The sequence below is a fragment of the Cucumis melo genome, chromosome 1, assembly GCF_025177605.1.
Source record: "Cucumis melo cultivar AY chromosome 1, USDA_Cmelo_AY_1.0, whole genome shotgun sequence".
Classification (NCBI taxonomy): domain Eukaryota; kingdom Viridiplantae; phylum Streptophyta; class Magnoliopsida; order Cucurbitales; family Cucurbitaceae; genus Cucumis; species Cucumis melo.
The window spans coordinates 29,859,823-29,876,286 of NC_066857.1; the positions used below are offsets into that span (position 1 = coordinate 29,859,823).

At 33.0% G+C, this 16,464-nt stretch overlaps 1 protein-coding gene across 1 annotated transcript; it reads right to left on the reverse strand.

Annotated features, from left to right (window-relative positions):
• Positions 1–1,244: 1,244 nt before the first annotated feature.
• Positions 1,245–12,470, reverse strand: LOC103492615 (uncharacterized). Its single transcript, XM_051091914.1, is given in 17 exon segments — positions 1,245–1,694; positions 2,427–2,698; positions 3,086–3,298; positions 3,683–3,940; positions 4,085–4,252; positions 4,790–4,855; positions 4,953–4,972; positions 5,084–5,143; positions 5,341–5,401; positions 6,596–6,610; positions 6,706–6,882; positions 8,859–8,916; positions 9,000–9,117; positions 9,207–9,245; positions 9,350–9,419; positions 10,468–10,570; positions 11,995–12,470. Coding segments are annotated over 17 exon segments (1,926 nt in total). The 5' UTR covers positions 12,081–12,470; the 3' UTR covers positions 1,245–1,552.
• Positions 12,471–16,464: the final 3,994 nt, after the last annotated feature.

The window sequence follows — 16,464 nt, forward strand, 5'->3', positions numbered from 1 at the left end:
GCAATTCTCCATCTTCTTCAACTTCTTTCATGACCACCTCCACAACAACTATACCTAGGGTTGTTAATACATGGGAGTTATGTTGGCTAGTTGATTCGAGACAAGGCATAAGTTACCTTATTTTGTAGATTGGGGTAATATAGTATTTTGAAATCATACCTTTAAAGTTTTGTCAACCATTTTTGAAAATGATGTTGGACTTCCTACTACTTAATCAGGAATTTAAGAGATTTTTGTTTCGGTATCACTACGAACTTCTAGTCCAGTAGCCAGTGTCTCCATTTCTGCAAAGATAATACCAATGTCATGAGTTCCCTTTCATAAATTGACTTAGTTTAGGCCCATGGAGATAATTTCTTACTAAAGAAGGCTACTAGTCTTGAATTTTGTGTTAGGACAGCCCCAACCCAAACCTAGATGCGTTTGTTTCAATCACAAAGAGAAGAGTGAAGTTAGGGAGTGCTAGAATTGATATTGATATCATAGCTCTCTTTAGTGTTTTGAATGCCGAGATGACCTCTTCACTCTAGTTGAAAGCATTCTTTTGCAATAATTTGGTTAAAGGAAGGTGCAACAATGTCCCAATATTTTTTGATGAACCTTCTATAGTATCTCATTTGCCTTAAGAATCCTCAGAGTTCCGTTACATCATTGGGTTGTGGCTAATTCACCATTGCCTGGACTTTCTCCCCATCGACTTCTTGTCCTATAACACATTGCTTTATATTGGCATAGAGTTCATTGTCTCTCTATATGTTGAACACTACCCCCAAATGTCTATCACGTTTTGTGATGTCGAGGTTGTATACTGAACTATCATAAAAAAACTCCAGCACAAATCGACAAAGGAACAAGCGAAAAACTTGATTCAATAATGACTAAAAAGTGGTCGACGCACTAATCAAACCAAACGACATTATTAGTGCCCTCATGAGTTCGAAAAACTATCCCCTCTATGTCCTCTTCCCTCATTTTGATTTGGTGATGTCCAAATTTGAGATCATGTGTTGAGAATAATGTTGCTCCACGTAATTCATCCAACAATTCTTCCATTGTTGAGAATAATGTTGCTCCACGTAACTCATCCAACAATTCTTCCATCACCGAAATGGGAAACTTATCTGCTATCATGGCTTGATTCAATTTTCGATGCTCTAAATAGAAATGCCATCTTTTTCTTAACCTACGGTACGGGACTCAAGCTATATTCAAGGTTTAAATAGAAGAAAAAGGAGAAAATAAGATTTTGATATTGATTTTTCTTTTTCTTTCATGTGATAAGAGACAATTTCTTTCCGTGAGTAAAAATTGAATACAATATTTCAGACATGTTACAAATATGACTTACAACAACATTTCCTTATCCATTCTTTTGGTTATGATTCTATCATCTACAGAATGATAAAGTGACCTGTCTAAACTTTGTTCCTAACTACAATTGAAGCCGATAAGGTGCGACTCGTGCTTCATGCATCAAAAAGGTGAAGAGCTCGCCAGAAAGATTAAAAAAAGAAACTGCGAACTGATTGAAGGGAAACAAAGATTAATGATATCAATCTGATCTTGGCCTTTGTGAACCATTTTTGGGATTGTTGTATAATGGTAAAATCCAATGGGTACCATATTTTCTTCTCCCACAACACCTCCAATACACAACCAAAACAGCAGCCAAGATACCAATGGGAATTGCCCATCTGTCACATCAAATAAACCAAGAGAAAACAAAGTTTAATTCATAGAACCTGAATACATCAAACCATAAAAGATAACAAAAATACAAAACAAATCAAACGTTCAAGGTACTTGGATCATCCCAATCTTGAAATACTTTCAAGTCCTAATTCATTATCCAACATATTGTCCATCTTCTTCATTCCCCAACCTCTTAATTTTTAGAACTCATGGACACAGTTGTATAACTTATAAAACAGATCCCGTTTAAGTAAGGTTGTCCTAACCTCTGTATTTATAACCAAGTAGTCTAACAAACTCTTTAGCTAATTACTAACATATCCTCGTAATATCCCAATTATATACCTATCATGTTAGTTTCAAGACCATATATGACATCCATAGATGAACTAATGAGTTTGCTTTTCCCTATTGACAAAAAAGCCATTCTCTTTGAACCAGCCAAAAAGAATGCGTTTAGTTGTAAAATTACCACTCCTGAAGGTATATTTCCAGAAACAGTCGATGGAGGAACTGGAAAGCTATCCTTATTCTTCAACTTGGTTGAACTGTTTAGTAAAATCATCCCATTTACATTGACAAATGATCTAAGACTTAAGGTGTGATAAAGTGGAACTACTGACGTTATAGGAATGAGGATGAGTAGTATGAAATTCATAATTTAATGCAAATCAGAAGAAAGATATAGATAGAAAAATACGGCACAACATTGAATAACAAGAAAAACTACTTACCTGTCCAAATCAAGGATGGGGCTATAAACGATTGTTTCCCAGGTGGCTACAACAAAATGCCAAACGGGGCTGTAGTAAAGGGTCTCGGCCGACCAAAACATCCTTGTGTATATCTCCAAAAAAATGAAAAGCAGCCATGCCCCAATTTCAACTAGAAAGAACTTTAAAACAAACCTTCCCACAATCACCATGCCAAGAGAAAAGGCCACCAACCAATTGTAAAGCCTGTGATTGTACTCCTTGATAAAGAGAGATCGTGACTTTCCCAACATCTGCAAATCATCACTCAATCATGCTCAGAAAATTCAGCTTTTGAAACCGTATAATCCAATTTGGTCAGGGACAACCATCTAAGTTTTGAGAAAGTATATGGCAAACATCTATAAACACACTGGCCATGCCCGAACAATTTATTGCTGTAGACATTTGAGTACAAGACAAATTTGTTCTTGTTTAAACAAAATAAAGGTTTGAAATACCTCTTGAGCCGCCACATGGAAGGTCAATAAAAAAACTTTGATATTTCAAATTTATGAATGAATGAGGTAACATAGAATCAGTTTTAATTTAAACATGAAGTTTTAAATAATCCAATGAAGAATATGTGGATGTGTAAGAAATATGGGGGAAAAAGATTGATAAACTGATGACTACATTACCTTTGACATGCGTTGCTCATAGTTTGCTTTTGATGGTCCAACACACTCTTCCTCAAAACTTTGATTGCATTGCTGAAAACCTGCATTGAATTTTGCCATTGACGGAAGCCTTAAAGCTTGAAGGTGGTCCATTTCATCTTCACACTTCGTATAAAGTGCTTCACAGAGCTTTGAGGATTGGTACCGATTTGCCAATATAACGTTACTATGTACCTATTAAGAATTTCTAAAGGTTTGAGACCTTACACATAACAAAGTGTTTAGGAATCAAAGGGAAAAAAAATATGTTGTATAGGCTGTTGTAGTTGTGGCTAATGATAAAGAATGCATGTTAGGAACCAAACATGAAAAGGTTCTCTTCTAAAAGAGTATTCCAAGGTCAGGAGACTAGTACCTGCTAAGATGGCTGTCCTAATTTAACCTAAATGAATTGTTTACAACAAGTCACATAAATCGACTAAAATACACCAAGGTGCCATCTACTTTTAGCAACTATTATTCAACAATATGTGTGCCCTTTTATCTTGATTCGGGAAGATACTTAACATCACAACCCAAAAAAAGTTGAACTAGTTTGAATAGAGGGGAAGTTGAAACCTTGTCAATTTCTTGATCAAGTTGCGTGACCGACTTCCTTGCATGATGACGCCCAAAATGTTGTTCATCAAAAGCTCGCATTGCCTCTGCTCGATGGATTTCATGGGCATTATCAAGAGATTGCTCTGTAATAGGTAAAGACACCTTTGCCATTCTGTCGCTGTATATTTTCAAGCATCGCTCAAGGATACCCTTGTTGAAAACCTCAACAAGAGACCCGGTAGATGGAATTTCCCCTTTGTTCAATGCTTCAAGAATCTAAAAGTGGAACAAAAAGTAGATTGAAAGAAAAAGTGAATTCAGATCATTTCAATGTTCATCAAATTGCTAGTGGAGCCACTGATGAAAAGACTGGTAAAGAGCATATAAATTCAAGTCAATAAAATGAACATCATGCACCACCTGTTCCAAGAAAGATACAAATTCCTTTCCATTCAAAGATTTTCCCTGCACAATCTTTGGACGGATAATGCTCGTAACAAGCTCTTTCAACTCTTCTCTCTTTGCAACATATGTTGGCTCCAGCTCACCATCTTTCATATCACAAAGCTTGGTTCTTTGGAGATGAGGCTGTTAAAAGCATAAAGGTCGCAATTAATCCGCAAGAAAAAGTTTTCAAAGATAGTACTCTCAAGTTACAAGGTATCGGACAATTGTGTCAACCATTTCAATTTTCAAACATATGAATCAAATAACAAACTGGAGGCATTGAGTGAATTTATAAAAAATGAAGAAGAAGAAGAAGAAGAAAGGATGCAGTACGGAGGTATAAAAAGAAACAAGGCCACAAAATGATATCCTACTAAAAAGGGGACTCCAATCGAGTAACAATCGCACAGAATGTGTATTTAAACTATTTTATTTAACCATCGTACATGCTAATTACTCACCTTGAACCCAAAGGCCTAACAAAGACTATACAAACACATGACCAGAGCATAGCTTGCGACAACCATGCATATCAGATTTATAGAAATAACATTTTTTTTGGCATAAAAGTACATGTGCATGAATGGATCCCATCTTCCTAACACCAACGTTAAGCATAACCACATGTTAATAACGAAATTGAACGCAGAGATAAAAAAAAATAAGGCAGGGTCATACTTGTGGTAAACTGAAGGCTGTACTATTATCTCCCATAATAGCCAAAGAATCTCGAATTTGGTTAACCTGGTGCAATTACAAAGATCATGCCTTTTTCCCAGAAGAATATATGTTTTATTTTTTCTTTTCATAATAAATGAAACAGAAGTCTGAGGGTGAATACCAGATCAATGTTTTTGTCTCCTGCATTTTATGATAAAAAGCACCATCCATTAAAAAAAAATTCCTACATATATGCCTTGATACTTTAGCATGAATCAGTCTTGTCTATTGCAGGAAAACATTAAAACCAACCTTCGTTATTAGGCACATGTCTTAGAGCTTCATTCACCATTTCTTGAACAGTTTTTCCTTCTATAAAACAGCAATAGAAGAATCAAATAAAACTAGAGTAAAAAAATTGAGGCAGGATGAACAAGACACCTCCTTTATCAATTTGTATGCATATGTACGTGTGTGTGTGTATTAAAAGAAGAAGAATGAATAGTCATCAGATAACTTGAAAACTACGTGAAAAAATCAAAAAAGGAAAGAGACATTTCTGAACCTACGTAGAAAATCACGCTGAATAAGCCATAGCAGCTTAGCAGGCTCAAAGGCAACATCTTGTCCCTACAGATTATACAGTAACAAATTACATTATAAGATGTAATGGGGGTAAAATGGAAGTAACCATAACAAGGCTAAAAGTTTATTACCTTCACTCTACATCCCCACGAGCAGCGTGCAGAATAAAACATATAAGAGTTAGATTTCAACTTAAGAAATATAAACAATCAAAAAGAAAAATATTAAAATATGAATTTAGCACCTAAAATTTGATGATTGTGCCTTTAGGCCCTTGAACTCTAAAATGTTTTTATCACGTTCTTGAGTTTTCGATTTTGCATCTATTAAGCCTCAAATCTTAGTCTTCAATATAAACTTAAATATTGGCATAGCCAGCTAGTTGGACTAACAATCCATGATTCGACACTTCGGGACGAAGTAAACATAAAAATAGGTTAGTAGAATATGATAGGGGTGGGGAACCCATAATATTTGATAGGGTGAGAGCTAAGAAGCACAGACACTTCATATTAGAGGTGCTAATGGTGTCGGACACTTGGTGCACACGGATTTGTCCGGACGTGTGGTCGGACACCCCATCTTGTGTGTCCTATTTTTTTCTTTTTTTCTTTTTAAAATTCGGACATGCTGGAGATACTTCACGGACACGCAGGAAAAGAAATTAAAGAACGGGCCCAAATTTTAAAGCCCATTAACTTTCTTTGAAAAAATATAAAAAATCACAAAACCTAAAATTTAAATTGAATATGCTCCCCTTTCGTGCACTTCACAAAATTGCGCAGCAGCCATCCCAAAAAGCCAACTTCAAATGTTACTGCCGTTTACCAGTGTCCAATCCTTAAGTTCATAATTTTTGTTCTTTAAATCTATCTATCATGTTAGTTGTTAGCCGTTCCCTATTTCAATTTGAGATTCTTTTTTTTTTCTTTTTAAATTTTACATCTACAAACTCTAGTCCCTGCCGTTTGAAGAGTTTTGTGGTCTTGTATTCGTACAAACTAAAATGGCTAATTAATTTGACAATTGACATTTTATGTCTTTTTAGTGGAGTACATCTAGTATTTTATGTTAAATTAACATATATTCTAAAAAAATGATTTAAGAAATAGCATATCGCCAATGTGTCCGTATCCTTAAATTTTAAAAATTGGCGTACTTGTCGTGTCCGTGTTCGTGCTTCTTAGGGTGAGAGTCAAAAGGGCAGAATACATTTTGAATGAAATTGTTTCTGATTGCTCTTACTTTATTCATCTGACCTATTCTATTCCTTTATGCCACATCATGCTCCATCATCACTTCTTAGTTCAAACAACAAATCAGGTCAGCATTTCAGTGACCATGTAAACAATTAAGTATGAATCATAATAAAATGGATGTACACAACATTTAAAGTTCAGAAACTGAATTTGTAATTTAATTAACGAAATACTTGATCAAATAAATTTAGAAAATGCAAACCTCCCATAAAATTCTTCAGCAAGCTCAACAGCAAATGACAATCGAGAAATATCAGCTTCACGAATCTATAGAAAAAAAGCCAAAAACGTCGGTAGCGCAAATGGTATGACATAAAAACATTGACTCAGTTGGAAACTGGCAAATAGTATCATAGGAATCAAAGTCAAAGTTCACAATCATTAACATCAAGCAGATACATGGTGTATAACAGCCTCAATTTATGCCAACTTGATGGAAAGCCAAGTCAACCTAAGGTTGTTCATGACTGACTATAAATAATAATAAAAAATGGCAAACTCAAAACTATGAGCAATAACGCGGTCTAAAGTATAATTACTAAGGAGAACAATGAAGTATTTCAAACGCAACATGTTCAATTTACTTCAATGTCTAAAAGAATCAGCAATCAGAACAACTTTTGAACGGGAAAAAAATAGTGACATCATATGAAAGTTCATTAGAATGCTATTTTTAGCACAAGATTCTGTCTAATTAGAGTTGAAATCTTTCAAGCCCATGAATCTCAATGTCCGAGAAATGGAAACTGAATTGGCAAGCAAAGAATACATGTTCTAGAATCATGATGTTCATTGAGTGGTACCATGAGACCAAAGTGTAGATAATTCCTCAAGGCTAAAGGGAAAATATGCATCTACCAAAAGACCTGACACAAAACGCATCATACTTGCACCATACAAGAGAGCACAAAAATGAAAGCTGCAAAAATCAAACTTTTGCATAGAAAATAGAAGCAATGCATCCAAAGGATCTTGCTTCGGACTTTTACATGAAAATCTCATGCATATGATGCAGAGCACTGTGTGAAATAAGGCTTGCATATATGAATCCATCAAATTTTTCAAATTAATTTTGGTTTTTAACCCAATCTCTCCCAATTATGGATAGAGACGTAAAGCCTAAAGAATTCAACTGCACACACGAAGGGACAAAGAGATAGCATCCAAGAACAGTGAAAGAGCCATTTGAGAAAGGATTCAAGAGTTTAACACTATCGACCTTATCTTGCTAATAAAGAAAAAAGATATATGGTTTAAAAATACTTTTGATTCCTGAACCATCGTGAAAGTAACAACTTAGACCTAGACTTTAATTGATAATGATTCGGACCCTATACTTTCAATTTTGTATCAATTTAATCCTTGAGTTTTAATAAGTAACAGTGTACTTTGAAATTTTAGCAATTTAGTCCCTAAAATGCAAATGTTCATCAAAATCAAGTACCAATTTTTATATCGCAATGATTTCGTCTCTATAGTTTATAAATAAATTTGATTTCCAATCAATTTATCAATCTACACGAATAAGAAATTACAATAAATCATAATAATATCTTTTATGATGGGATTAAATCATTACAAAATGTATGCACAAAAGAATTGTTACTTATTAAAGCTCAAGAACTATAAATTACTACAGTTTTAAAAATACATGGTCTAAATCTTTACCAAGTTCAAGAACTAAATTGTTACTTTTACGAAAGTTTATGGACTAAAAGTATTTTCTAACAGGGATCTATAACATAGACTATCTAGCATCCTTCTCAATTTTCCAAATAAGTAGGCCTAGTTTCAGAGAAGAATGAGACCAAACGCTTAGGAAGTATAAGTTGTTTGTGAATAATAGCAGGACTAGCTCAAATAGTTTTGTGAAGCAAGTCATTGGAATGAGTATGAATGATACAACTACATATATCCTGCGAAGGTGGTTCAAACTGATTGGATTATTCTAATAGATTATATCTTGGCCCTATGGTATTTTCCGAATGGATTTTCCACCTAACTCTTGTGTCTCTAAATTTTACTGCCATGGAAGCCCATTTTGTCATCAAGATAAACATACCCCGCTTAAATAAGCATAAAACTTGAACGACAAGAAAACCTTGGAACTCATAGCCAATGCTCACTTCTTGTATTCTAATTTAAAACTTAAAACTATGAATTCTTTTTAGCTATGAAAATCACAAGGTGTCAAGCAAAAGCAACAGTTGACATGATGAAAATATAAAGCTGTGATGACTCACAGTCTCAGGTAGGTTGTAGATAAGCACGGAACTCAGAACAGTTGCCAAAGCAAAGATTCTGCACAAATCAGAGTGGAAGATTGTTAAAGGGAATAAACAGCAAAAACTACCACTCAAAACTGACTCACAAATTCAGATTACCGATCATCATATACATTTGACTTTCCAACACTTTCAAATCCCTCTGTATCAAGGTAAAAAACAGAAGTTTTGACTCCATCAATCATCAACTCCAAAGGAGTACCCCACACCCAGATCCCTGAGCAAAACAAATTGACAAACTGTATAAATAAGCAACCGGTAAATATAACACATCCACAGCCACCACATCATTGCAACTGCATTTACCTTTTGTTTTGGTGTCACGAAGGTGTCCTACACCAAACCCTGAAACACAAAATATTTTATTTATACAATAAATGATATGTGTATACAGGATCGTTAATTTTTTAAACAAGAGAAATGATAAACATTCATAGGAGTTAATGCACCTTCGTAACAAGAAAGAGAGAGAAGTTGGTTAAGCAAGAAAGATTTCCCAGATCGGTATGGCCCAATGACCTGATCATATGAAAGAAAAGATAAGATAATCAGAATTGAACCAATAAAGTTCATTATGTCAATAACAAATAAGCAGAAAAGTTACCATAAAGCAACAACAGAGAGAAAAAAAGGTCAAGATACAACTTTGGTTCTTATGTTTTCAAGGTTGGCTATTTATAATTGCACTTCAAAAAGCTTCCATTAGAGAACGAAATTTGGATGTGATATTTATTAGACTTTTATTAATTTCTAATGTCTCCCAACTTAGAAATTTTAGGATCCTATCGTTGACTATGTTAACAGTTACTTAGCAAGCAGACTATTTTTTTTTTTAAGGATAATGTGGTGAACTGATTTTGGGCAGGCTCAGACGTTTGGTAGCATAAGCATTAAACTAACAGAGGTAATGCATAATTAGACACAAAATTAAAAGTTTAAGGGCCTACTAAAATCTTCTGAAGTATAGGAACTAAATAGTCATATCCTGAAAAGTGTAGGGACCTATTAGAATTTTTGTAACTTACATGGACTAAATAGAGAAACTAAAGTTTGGGCAAAACTAATAATTTAACCAAAGAAAAGAGAAAATTGAAAAACATAATAGCTATCTTGACTCTTAAACATGCACTATAGCATGCAACAGTCATGAAATGCAACTTAAGATTAGATTCTTCTTCATTCTCCCTCTTCCAAATCATAGCCCCTGCATTCTTTAAACTGTATCTAAAGAGAAGCCAATTTTTGAAATGCAAGTTTAGCAGTCGATATTTATTGCAGGAAGGACCATCTTACAATAAATTGAGTATAATTGGTTATGGTCCATGAAACCATGGTTTTTAAACTACAAAACATGCATACGAACCAGAAAATATGTATAAAGACGGTCCCTGCCATCACGAATGACTCATTCTTAAGAAAATACTGGAAAACTTCCCCATTAAAAAATAAAAAGTTTAAAAGATACAAGGGAAAGTTATGTTTCAAGAATCAATCCAAAATATCCATTCATTTAAGATGTGAACATTCCACAAGTACTAAAAGTAACAGAAGAGCATCTCAGTCTAACCGCAACAGCTGCAATTGGATTTGTTATTCTTTCAATAGCCTCTAAACCTTCTCTAGAAAGACGAAGTTTTGTATGGCCAGGATCAGGTTCCACAATGGGAAATCTGCAAGAGATTAAAACAAGCTTTAGTCCTTTTCTTACAAAGAAATAAACAACTCAAAAGACGGATGCAAAAGGTTAGAAGACAAAGTTTCGTATGGCCAACCAATCAATGAACTATTGTTTTCTACGAGGATATATCCATGACCCATGTAAAGAACATTAGGAATTTATGTACGGAACAAATTATTGTAAGCTAAGTATAGAGCTTAGTTTAATATGAGAAGGGCGTTTGTCTCATGAATTGGGCATTGTTCAAAGTCTAATATTTTCTCACTTAAATAAATTAGCAGTTCATTACTAAATTACTAATTCATTGAAGATGATATAACATGATTAAATTATTGTTTTTAAAACAAAACAATTATTTGGCAGATTCAACTTTTCCAATTTTTTTTTAACAATTAAGGACATAATATGAGAATTTAGAATGAAACGTTATTTACTAAAAGAAAATGTTGCAAGATAAATGTCATCAAACTAACTCTAACCTCTACAGTGAAATTAATACCTCCTCAAAACTTAGGAAAATGGTCACGATTCATGAACCTACCTCCTCAAAAGTAAGTTAGGAAAATGGTCATGATACATGAACCAACAAATAGATTGCACGAAATTAAACAACTAAAACACTCAAAATCAAACAAAAAATTCTCATACCCAACCATGAAAATCCTTGAACCTGACAACAAAGTTAAGTAGGCATACAAGGACCTGCTAAGCCTTAAAATAACATTATATCATCAGAATGGTCTCTCTTCCCATCCTAATGCTTCCTAACGAGCTCTTCTCTGAACCCCGGACTTCCCATCTGCTTCAAAGTTAAAACATCTACCTACAATAACAAATGTTGTTTCAATCCTCTAGTTCCCGTACACCACCCAAATCTTGGCTTGATAACAAATTTTGTAAATCATAGGCATCCCTTGGTAGTTTCCGGTACCTTAACAGCACATAAATGGAATAGAAAAGTCCCTATTCATATCTCTAAGTTGATTTTGCGCCTACTTTAGTCTTGCTTTTCTGTGCATTTACTTCTTAAATGATAGGACTTAATGTGTTATTGCAGAATTTTCTTCCTTGAATTCATCTTTGAGATTCAGAATCTTCTAATCATGAATCATCTAGTTATTATCATTGTGTTTTTTTTCTCTCTTTTCTCTCCTACACCTTCTAAACGAAACTTAAACAGAGAAATGTTCCCAAATGCCACAATAAGATATACCTTTATGGCACTAACCAACTGTGCGCACTACGTAACAAGAAGTCAAAAAAATAATACACGAAAATAAACAAAAGAAACAAAAACTTCTCCCCACCTCAAATATTAAGAATAACAGATCACAGTCCAAACTAAAGCACCTTCAAATCAACAACAAACAAGATTCAAAACAAAAAACCAAACCCAGAAGCATTGAAACGACTTACGCTTGCCGGAAATTCTCAATCGCGAGAACCCTCCATGGAATGGCACAGACAATCAAAAAAACGAAAACCCTTGATGAAATTCTCATTTTAAACAACCCCTCGTCCGTAATCTTCCAAATGAGAAGCAGAAGAAGGCGGGGTAGAATGAATTACGCACTATTAATCAGAAAAAAAAAAAAAAGAACAAAAAAACCATTTTGGGTATGAAGGAGGAAATGGAGATCTAGAAAAGAAACCATGAAAATGGGATACGAAAGGAATAATGCAGCTACATGAACATGGGTTTTGAATCTAGGAAGAAGAAGATTGAGGTAAACGAGCTTTGATTGATCTTCCCAACACGGTAGCTTTAATTTGTGAATTTAATACTCGAAAGAGGAGATGAGATCAATGAGAAGGTTGAAGTCCGAATTTGTCATTCATTGTCATCATCAGAATGGATTAATTTTTCTTTTGAGAATGATTAACGAGAGATTGCATTAATACAATGCTTTACATTTCAAAGAGCAACAAGTCAATGATATGTTTTTATTTGTGAATCTAGTTCAATCAATTTTGAATTTTCGTCTGCTCAAATTTTTTTAAATTTAAAATAGTAAACTAATTTAGCACTAAATGTACCAAATTGTATTATTTAGAATTAATAAGTGTTACCGATTTTTACCACCATTAAATTTTCTTTTTATTTATGATTCAATATAGCAAATTTTTATACCTATCAATTATTGATAATTGTATCTATAATCTAAACTTTTTTTATATTTTATATAAATTTTAGTACATTTTGTTATAACAGAAAAATCTTAGTTCTTATATCATGTTTGTTTTGTAATTCATTAAATACGTATTAGAAACGTATTTCAAGCACTTGCATTTATTTGAAGTGCAATTTATTGAAATTAAAAATTCAGGAAGGTATACAAATGGACAAATGTCATAAATGAATTTGATCATTTTTACTTAATGAATTGATACTGTTAAATTAAAATCATAAACATTAAATATTAATAAAAAAAATTATTTCGAAGTGATTTCAAAATATTTACGAAATATAATAAAATTTAAATCGGAACAAATTTTGAAATATTTTAATTGATTTTACTATATTTAAAAACTAACATATATATTAATATAAGCTATTTTAAAGAGTCTTTTTACAAATATAACAAAGCGGCAAATTATTTACATTCTACTCTATAAAATAATTTAAGAAATCGGAAAAGTCCATAGACCCACAATGTGAAATACCAAAACTACTGTAACGACCCGAACTTTTTAACTTAAGTTAAGGTCATTAGTCAAAAAATAAACATAAAAAGACACTTTCTTGAAAAGAAGTTAACTAAAATCTTTATAAAATTAATATAAGATGTTCACACAAACATAAAATTAACAAAATTAATAAAAATAATTTGAAAACATGACCGCGAGTTCTAACAATTTTAAATAACTAAAAACAAATAAATAGGACAAAATCTTAAGTAAAATGGTTAAAATTTAAAATACTGAAAAACATATAAATAAACAAAGAAGCTAACTGTGTCCCCATATGGCATGCCACGGATCACTTTCTGTCGTTCGCCAGCTTCTCAAGTTCTCTACCTTAGCCTGAAATATTAAACATAGAAAAGAGTGAGTATATAAATATACTCGATAAGGGACCCACTACTAGTCCAGCTAGGTGATTTGTTAGCTTTTCGTTAGAAACATAATCATAACGTCGTGTGTCCAATGGAGCACACCTGAGTGAGTGAGACCGTACGAACACCCCGTACAAGTGATTCCATGGGAACACCCTTAGTCGTGCGAGTGATCGTAGGTACACACTTCATAAACATATATGTAATACGTAGGTACACCCCTAATCGTGCGAGTGGTCCCGTCAGAACACCCCTAGTCGTGCGAGTGACTCCTTATACACAATATAATTGTCCCCTAATCGTGCATGTGATCCGTAGGTACACTCCTAAATCGTGCAAGTGATCCCGTAGGAATACCTCTAGTCGTGTGAGTGGCTCCATAGATAAGATCACAATACAAGTGGGGTAAAAAGCTCAACAGACAAAGTTAACAGACACACCATAATCCAAAGCATGTAACATCATCATAGACATCATAACATAACATGAATATTAATCATAACATCTTTGTTCATGTAATTAATATATCATGTATCATAAATATCATAAACATTACCAACCATCATCGTCAATCATAATATCAGTTATTATCATCAACACAATACCAATCATCATTTATAGCATCACATTATGCATTTTAGCTACCATCAATGCATAATCGTAAATACATGTAGGCTTTTAAATTCAATTCGAAAGTCCAGTAATAGAATCTCTTACCTGGAGATTAGCTAAAAGACTTTTTTGTTGACAGTAATTTTTGAATTAAAGTAGATCATAAACAATAAGGGAAAATCAATAACTTAATTAATAAAATTTACCAATTGCAAGTATCTAAAATTTCCCAATTTAACTTATCCAAAATTTAAGGTTGAAACTAATTCAACCTTGATTGGAAAAAATACAAGATTAAATCTAAAAAAAAATTAGCCAATTAAACCTTTAAGGAAACTCCAATTACATCCAAAATTAAATTAACAATTTTTGCCAACAAATTACTAATCTAACTACCTTAACTTACCAAACTTAACCAAATGGAGGTTGAAAAATCATTTAAACTTTGATGAGAAAATTTATCACTTAAATTTTCAAGCTTTGTAAAAGGGACCAATCATAACTAAAACTAATGAGGAATTATCTTAGTAAAGAAAATGAAGACCTTTTCTCTTTTCCTTTTCTTTTCAACTTAAGCATTTCAATGCTATTTATAAACCCAAATAATAACAATAATATTTATTATTATTATTTCCTTTTCATTTTAGAATATATATATCATACCAAAAAATATATATATTTTTATTCCTATTATCTTTCTTCAATAAATTCCTTAAATACACAAAACCTTAGGCATTTATAACCATTATTAATAATAATAATTCTTATTTATTATTATTATTATTTTCTCACCAAAACTATAATAAACGTATATATTTATTTAAACTATTATTTTCTCTTCTAAATAAATATATCATCTTTTCTCGTTCAATCAAATTAACCATCTCTCTCCTCATGGATTATCTTCTTTTCCAAACAATTATATTTATATTCCATCGTATAAATAACTTTACTTTTCCATATTAATTATTTATGCAAAACCAAATAGTTAATATTATATTCCACCAAAAATTCAAATTATTTATTAAATATATATATATATACTCAATTAAATCCAATTCCACCTGTAACGACTCAACTCCTTATACTAAGTCGAAGTCATTACTATTTAAAAGATAGTAAAATTTCTTAAATTTAAAAATAGAAAATAAAAAAACCCTTAAATACTCATTAAAAATCATAAACAAATGTACGTAAAGATAAAATTAAATAAAATCCTAACTCGGGCCCTATCTAGATTTAAGAAAAAAATAAATGAAAAAAATAAAATAAAATAAAAAGTGCATCTGATCATTGTCATAAAGCGAAGGCAAAAAGATCCCTATGGCTCGCCACGATCACTTCTTGTCATTCGCCAGCTTTCCTCTGCCCTTATCTCTACCTCTGCGTGAAAAATTAAACAAGAAAGAGTAAGTATAAAAATATACTCAGTAAGGGACCCACTACTAGTCCCATTAGGTGCTGTTAACTTCTTATTAGAGTCCTGTAAAGTGGTATCCCTAAAATGGCACGTTCACGAACACGTGCAATCTATGATCCCGTAGGAACATATCTGGTCTTCGGTGAACCCAAAGGAGCACCTAGGACAACTGCTTTTTAGTGTACACGAAGAAAACACTCAGACAATCGGGCTGTGAGTGACCCCGTCGAGTCCCTCATAATCATGTTTATGTCTGTCATACTGGACTGATGATCTCGTCAGATTACACATCATAAAAGGTGGTGATCCCGAAGGACACCCATGTGGGTACGACTCTAATAACTAAAACTAATAGCACAACCTAACCATAGCATGTAACATAACATACATTATCATAAGCATGACATAAGTATCGATCATGTCATTTCAATCAAACATTGTCATTAAGGACAAAATATAGTCGTCATCATCAATATACTAACATTAATAAACATGGTAACAACTATCATTATCAAACACTCATATAATGACAGTCATTGTCAATAACATCCAGTTATACATTTTAGCTATCATTAATGCATAACCATAAATACATGCGGTCACTTAAATCCAGTTCAAGGGTTAGTAGTAGAATCTTTTACCTGGAGATTAGCTCAAACCAAAATTATCCTAACAGTCACGGCCAAGCTTCCCAACAATCAAGTCTTAAACACGAGTGAACCAAATAACTATAAATTAATAAATTAATTGACAGTCGCCTAGGGACCAAATTCCAATTATTTCAACTTACCCAAAGTT